Source organism: Elephantulus edwardii, unplaced genomic scaffold (assembly GCF_000299155.1).
Source record: "Elephantulus edwardii isolate Elephantulus edwardi_28Jun2011 unplaced genomic scaffold, EleEdw1.0 scaffold00031, whole genome shotgun sequence".
NCBI classification, from domain to species: domain Eukaryota; kingdom Metazoa; phylum Chordata; class Mammalia; order Macroscelidea; family Macroscelididae; genus Elephantulus; species Elephantulus edwardii.
The window spans coordinates 8,178,929-8,185,868 of NW_006399781.1; the positions used below are offsets into that span (position 1 = coordinate 8,178,929).

Sequence of the window (6,940 nt, forward strand, 5' to 3'; positions counted from 1 at the left end):
TTGTGCTTTGGGTGTATTCCGGAAGTTCAGCCGCTTCCCCGAGGCTCTGAGATTGGCATTGATGCTCAATGACATGGAGCTTGTGGAAGACATCTTTACCTCCTGCAAAGATGTGTATGTAGGGAAGAAATTGGCAGAGGGAAAGATGAGTTCACGGATGGAGCATTTGCAAGAAAAGCAGGGATTTCTAGATTCTGACTTGAGTGTGCGTGCTGCTTCTTTCCCACAGGGTAGTACAAAAACAGATGGCATTCATGCTGGGCCGACATGGGGTGTTCCTGGAGCTGAGTGAAGATGTCGAAGAATATGAGGACCTGACAGAGATCATGTCAAATGTGCAGCTCAACAGCAACTTCTTGGCTTTAGCTCGGGAGGTGAGACTCTTTTTTTCCCTTTTCTCCATTAAGACTTGAGTTTTAATTCTCCTTGGCATTTCCTCTCTCTAACTACCCCTGACTAGACCTTCCGTGGTTAGAATTGCTGTTTAGTGGAATAGTAGAGGGACAATTGGGGGAGAAGTTGTGACCTCCTGATTTCTCTTCAGCTGGACATCATGGAGCCCAAGGTGCCTGATGACATCTATAAAACCCATCTAGAGAACAACAGTGAGTAGCTCTCTGTGTGGGGAGATGGAAGGATTGTTAATTATATCGCTTGTACTGGGCATAATGCTGGGACCTAGCGTGTTTATCCTATAGAACTCAGCATTCTCATGTACATTTCTTCAGTCAATGCTTAGGGGCACAAAAGTGACTTCAGAAGCCAGCTCAGCCCCAGAGCCCAGGCTGCCATGCTGTGCTCCTTTTTTGGCCCTACTCTAGTTTCCTTCTTTCCGTGCAGGATTTGGAGGCAGTGGCTCTCAGGTTGACTCTGCACGCATGAATCTGGCCTCCTCTTTTGTGAACGGCTTTGTGAATGCAGCCTTTGGTCAGGACAAGCTGCTAACTGATGATGGCAACAAATGGCTTTACAAAAACAAGGACCATGGTAGGGTTCTGTTCTGCTTCATCTGTGTGTTCCTGTGGACACTTGTTGCCTCCTGGACCCCTCCCTATCCTAACAGGCTCCCAGTACCATCTTGGAGAGTCTTTATACCCACGTTTTCTGGTAGGACTATTGCAGCACTGATGGAATTTTCTTTGATACAGGGATGTTGAGTGCAGCTGCATCTCTTGGCATGATTTTGCTATGGGATGTGGATGGTGGCCTCACCCAGATAGACAAGTACCTGTACTCCTCTGAGGACTATATCAAGGTTGGTCTGGATCCAGCTCACTGATGGAGACTCCCCTCTCGTCCTTTGGACCCCACACTGATCGGTTTCTCTGGTCAGGTCCATCCATTGTTTAACTCCTTTTGACTTGGGGTGCTGTTATGAAGCCCATGTTGCATCCTCTGTGGTAAGGAAGGTAGAGTGGGCTGAGAGTAGGCCCTGTTTCCATTTTGTAGTCTGGAGCCCTTCTGGCCTGTGGCATTGTGAACTCTGGGGTCCGGAACGAGTGTGACCCTGCTCTGGCACTGCTCTCAGACTATGTTCTTCACAACAGCAACACCATGAGGCTCGGATCCATCTTTGGGTAAGGTGTCACTTCCCTGGTAGTACTCAGGACCTTGCCTGTCAGGCATTTGCTTCTTGGTGAATATTTGTTGAAATGATGAGTGACGATTATTTTTTTCTGCTGTCTTGTCCTGTATGCGGGTGTGTGATGGACTTCCTCTTCCTGGCTTTTGCAGGCTGGGCTTAGCCTATGCTGGCTCCAACCGTGAAGATGTTCTAACGTTGCTGCTGCCTGTGATGGGAGATTCCAAGTCCAACATGGAAGTGGGTAGAAGTTGGTGGTCATTTAATAACTTAGGGAAAGTATTCTGAGCCCCAGAGCTCTCTGGAGAAAATGTGGGGGTGTGATTTGTCATCTCAGCAAAAGCTCTTAGTGGGATTGATTCTGTGCCTCAGGTAGTGTGGCGGCTAAGAAGTTACCAGTTAGCTATTGAGTTTTTTACAACTTTGAGATCCATGAGAAACCAACCAACCAGAGTGAGGTGAAAGTTACCCAGCTTGATAAATTGGGTAGTTCTCATGGTTTTAGTCATTTGCCAGCCTTTCATTTTCTTACTTTTGCACTCATTTTAGTGGATAAAGTAGACTTTAAATCAGAAAGGCCTGGATTCAGATCCTCCTACATCTGTGTATTAGCTGTGTGATTGTGAACAAGTAACTCCATCTCTTTGTTATTGTTAGGTGCCACTGAGTTGATTATGCCTCATAGACATTCTGTGAACAACAGATCTGAGCCTTGTACTTTCCTGCATGATCCTCAAGATCTGCAATGTGCACCAGCACACTGTTACAGTCACTATGCTGATGTGTCTTGAGATTCTGTCTTCCCTGACCCTGCACCTTTTCCCTTCCTGACAACATGCCCAAAGTATGTGAGATGGAGTGTCACCATCTTTGCCTCTCATGCCTGCTGGTTGCAGTTTTTCCAGAACACATTTGTTCTTTTGGTTGCCCATGGGATATTCAGTACTCATCTGCAACACCACAGCTCAAGGCATCAGTTCTTCTGACACATTTATTGTCCAACTTCCAGGTGCATAGAAAAGATCATGGCTTGGATGGGTAAACCTTAGTATTTAAACTGACAGCCTTGCTCTTTAACCTTGGAGGGGTCCTTGACAGCAGATATTCCTAATGTGACACATCTTTTGATTTCTTGACTGCTGTTATCATTGGGTGTTGAGGGTGTAGCCATGTAAGATGAAATCCTTGACAACTTGAGTTTTTTCCTCCATCTGTTGCCTATTGCTCTAGTGGTGAGGATTTTTGTTTCCTTAATACTGTGATGCATCTCGTTAGGTCTCTTTTTTCCCTCATCAATAAGAGTAATGGCAGGATACATTCATTTCATGAGCTTATTCTGAGGATTAAATGCTAATAGTATGCAAAGAAGCTGGCGAGAAGTCTGGCAATTTAGTAAGTACTCAATGAGTTGCTACTATTGTTTCAGTAAGGGATTACTGCTGTGTTTGGTTACTGTGTTACAGCAGACAGTAGGAATCTGCTATCTTGAATCAAAATAGCAAAAACGTATGTTACAAATTTCATTTATGTCTGTTCTAGGTTGCAGGTGTCACCGCCTTGGCTTGTGGAATGATAGCAGTGGGATCATGCAACGGAGATGTCACTTCCACTATCCTTCAGACCATCATGGAGAAGTCCGAGACGGAGCTGAAGGACACTTATGCCCGTTGGCTTCCTCTTGGACTGGGCCTGAATCACCTGGGTGAGGTCCTGCCTCTGGTTGGACAAAGGACTGACAGTCAGTGCCTCCAGCAGGAGGGTTTTTGTGAGAAACTGCTGGCTGGTGAGCAGGCCTCCTCTGATCTCTTGAATTTGTTCTGTAGGGAAGGGCGAGGCCATTGAAGCAATCTTGGCTGCACTGGAGGTTGTGTCAGAGCCATTCCGCAGTTTTGCCAACACATTGGTGGATGTGTGCGCCTATGCAGGTCTGTGTCTCTGGGGCGCTGTCTTGTGCTTCGTCAGGGGCTCGTCTCTCTTTTTTCTTTTGATCCGCTTTAGATTCATTAGGCTTCTACTCCACCAGGGTACGGTTTCCTTTGGTACCTTCTCATATCTTCCCTGTCCACCCTGTGCAGGCTCTGGGAATGTCCTGAAGGTGCAGCAGCTGCTCCACATCTGTAGCGAACACTTTGACTCCAAGGAGAAGGAGGATGATAAAGACAAAAAGGATAAAAAGGACAAGGACAAGAAGGAAGCCCCTGCTGACATGGGAGCACATCAGGTGATGTGGACTTGGGTGTGGACTTGAGTGCGCACCAGGGACGCCTAGAGTCTGAGTTTGGTTTGGTTTTCAGATTCCTCTGGCTGCCATTGTACATTGAAGCCACAGGAGTTTTGCTCTGTACACAAGGGCTAAGAGTATAGCTGTGTGTGTTAGACAGGATAGAGCCCCGGGTGGGCATGTTTTGGTCCTTGAGCTGACTGGATTCTCCTGCATCTTCATTTGCAGGGAGTGGCTGTGCTGGGCATCGCCCTGATTGCCATGGGGGAAGAGATTGGTGCTGAGATGGCACTACGGACCTTTGGCCACTTGGTGAGTACAGGATGAAGAGGACTGGATGTAGTGGTGTGGTGGCCCAGGGTTCCTGGAGGAGGCTTTCCTGATGGGTTTTCTCAGCGGAGGATGAGGAAATGGCCTTGGTGCAGTGCCCTTTCTTCTAAATACAATTCAGCATCCCTTCCATCCAGCAGTGTGTTTCCGTACCCACTTTTTTAACTGCTTTATCATCAGCTGAGGTACGGGGAACCTACACTCCGGCGGGCCGTCCCTTTAGCCCTGGCCCTGATCTCTGTTTCAAATCCACGGCTCAACATTCTGGATACCCTTAGCAAATTTTCCCATGATGCTGACCCAGAAGTGTCCTACAACTCCATCTTTGCCATGGGAATGGTGGGCAGTGGTAAGTATCAGGCAGGAAAACATCCAAAGCAGATTTGGGGAAGACTTGAGGGCTGCTTTTCAAGCCTCTGGAACCCTTAACCTTTCCAGGTACCAATAATGCCCGTCTGGCTGCAATGCTGCGCCAGTTAGCCCAGTATCATGCCAAGGACCCCAACAATCTCTTCATGGTGCGCTTGGCACAGGTAAAGATGGAGCAGTTCTCCTTAGAGCATGCCAGGGGAGCTGTCTGGAGATGGGAAGGGGATATGTGTTGGCAAAGGGACCTTAAGTCTAGATGTGGAAGCAAAGATAGGGGTGCATTGTGGGATTCCTGGTATGGCCGCATTAGGTGATGTCTCCTCAAGTGTGACTCACTCCCTTCTGCTTGCTCCCCTCTGTTTTTTTCAGGGCCTGACCCATTTGGGGAAGGGTACACTCACCCTCTGTCCTTACCATAGTGACCGGCAGCTTATGAGTCAAGTGGCTGTGGCTGGGCTGCTTACGGTACTTGTCTCCTTCTTGGATGTCCGAAACAGTAAGTTCTTGTCAGAAATCTTATATTGTGGCATATAGTGCCCTTTCTCTACTCTTACCAGGGCTCTTTTGATATTTTGGGGCCAGGACCCTTCTTAGCTTTGTACCACTCTGGGGTCCTGGGGCTCTTTGGGCCTTTGTGATATAATAACTAGGTTATTTCAGAATAACTTAACCCTAACCCTCAAGAGAATTTTCACCTCCCACACTTCTCAGCTGTCCCAAAGAGAGGTTATCTTTTGAGAATGGAGGCCCTAGGGGCTCGTGGAAACCTGCCCTGATGCTCTAACCATGGTGTCCTGTGGGCTTCCTTCAGTCATCCTAGGTAAATCACACTATGTACTGTATGGGCTGGTGGCCGCCATGCAGCCCCGGATGCTGGTTACATTCGATGAGGAGCTGCGACCATTGCCAGTGTCTGTCCGCGTGGGCCAGGTGAGGCGCTGAGGGAGGGCATGCTCCAGAACTCTGAATGTGCATGTCCCTGTGTCTCTGAAATGGGTCAGGCAGTGGATTGCTTCCCCTCTCCCTCTGAAATGGTTTATTTCTGTTTTCTTACCCTACAGGCAGTGGATGTAGTGGGCCAAGCTGGCAAGCCCAAGACTATCACAGGGTTTCAGACACACACAACCCCCGTGTTGTTGGCCCATGGAGAGAGGGCAGAGTTGGCTACAGAGGAGTTTCTTCCTGTTACTCCCATTTTAGAAGGTTTTGTTATTCTTCGGAAGAACCCCAACTATGACCTCTAAGTGACCATCAGGGGTGATGTGTCAATGAGCCATCCTTCTTGTGGCTAGGGTGGACCTTGCTCCAGACCTGGGGGGATTGTTACCTCCTGGGGATTCTTTTGTTACTGTGCGAGATACCCTTACTGAATAAAGATCTTTCTTTCCCCAAAGTCCCTCATGTCTCTTTTGGGATGTCATGATTGGAGGCTAGTGGAGCCTAGTGGTAAGGAGTTGCGTGGCCAATCAATTCACATCCTGCTCATGGTTCAGATCCACCTTCCATAGGACAAAGATGGCAGTCACTTCTTGTGCAGTTTACAGCCTCTGAAAAGTTGCTGGGGTGTCAGCTATGAACTGGTTCTGACTCCATGGCACATGGCAACAATAGCATGATTGTAGACTATATGAGGTGGGGCATGTCTGAGGACAGTAACCCCTTCTTCCTTTCCTTTCTTATCAAAAAACAGTCGCTGTCTATAGGAGAATGAACCTTGAGAATCTGATTAATTCAATAGATCTTTCTAGAAGATGTGCACACACACACACACACACACACACACACACACACACAGAGCATCCCAAGGGGCTTATGAATCCTACACTTTTCCCTTCTCCACACCTCGCCTCATTCAACACACCTTTCTTAATCATCCTCTGAAGTTAAGCTCAGAATCCCTTCTTTCAGTGAAGACAGCCAGCTGAACTCTCTTAAGAGTTCTAAGAATTTGTAAGTTCTACAAGTTCTTTCCAACAGTTTCTAAGCCAGCTGAACTTTTTCAGCTTATAAGCTGCTAAATAACAGGGCCATCTTTACCTCCTGTGACTTTCTTAGGAGACAACTTTTCAAGAAATTTGATGACATTAACTTCTTATTTCTGGCCTTCCCTGCAGAAACTGGGGGCAAGAAAACTTCATTGACCTCAATAACACAGAATGAAAGATGGTTGACCTCCTTGTTTTGCTCTGGGCCTCCCTCCTGGAATATAATCCCTCTACATCTGCAATGCTCTTTATTGGTGAGGGTGTAGGAGGAGTATAGTTCCAATGGGCCCACGTGAGGGTCTAAAGGAATGCAGGGCCTAACAGATAGCCATTGCATTATTTAATACTATATACTTAACTCTGAAACAATGACTGGCCCTTAAGAGCTTTCACCAAAGCCAGGGTCTTAAGAGCTTTCAATGATTGAGACCTCACAACAACTTGGTGAGGAAT

General features: G+C 47.3%; 1 protein-coding gene across 1 annotated transcript in view; it reads left to right on the top strand.

Moving 5' to 3' along the window:
• PSMD2 (proteasome (prosome, macropain) 26S subunit, non-ATPase, 2) overlaps nucleotides 1–5,746 on the top strand; it is an 8,772-nt gene extending 3,026 nt beyond the window's left edge. The window contains exons 6-21 of the mRNA XM_006884159.1: nucleotides 8–114; nucleotides 230–374; nucleotides 545–605; nucleotides 841–987; nucleotides 1,149–1,255; nucleotides 1,450–1,577; nucleotides 1,735–1,822; nucleotides 3,122–3,284; nucleotides 3,406–3,507; nucleotides 3,658–3,803; nucleotides 4,032–4,115; nucleotides 4,314–4,482; nucleotides 4,572–4,666; nucleotides 4,872–4,998; nucleotides 5,314–5,432; nucleotides 5,564–5,746. Of these exons, the coding sequence (XP_006884221.1) occupies nucleotides 8–114; nucleotides 230–374; nucleotides 545–605; nucleotides 841–987; nucleotides 1,149–1,255; nucleotides 1,450–1,577; nucleotides 1,735–1,822; nucleotides 3,122–3,284; nucleotides 3,406–3,507; nucleotides 3,658–3,803; nucleotides 4,032–4,115; nucleotides 4,314–4,482; nucleotides 4,572–4,666; nucleotides 4,872–4,998; nucleotides 5,314–5,432; nucleotides 5,564–5,746 (1,971 nt within the window). The remainder of the gene's footprint in view (nucleotides 1–7; nucleotides 115–229; nucleotides 375–544; nucleotides 606–840; nucleotides 988–1,148; nucleotides 1,256–1,449; nucleotides 1,578–1,734; nucleotides 1,823–3,121; nucleotides 3,285–3,405; nucleotides 3,508–3,657; nucleotides 3,804–4,031; nucleotides 4,116–4,313; nucleotides 4,483–4,571; nucleotides 4,667–4,871; nucleotides 4,999–5,313; nucleotides 5,433–5,563) is intronic.
• Nucleotides 5,747–6,940: the final 1,194 nt, after the last annotated feature.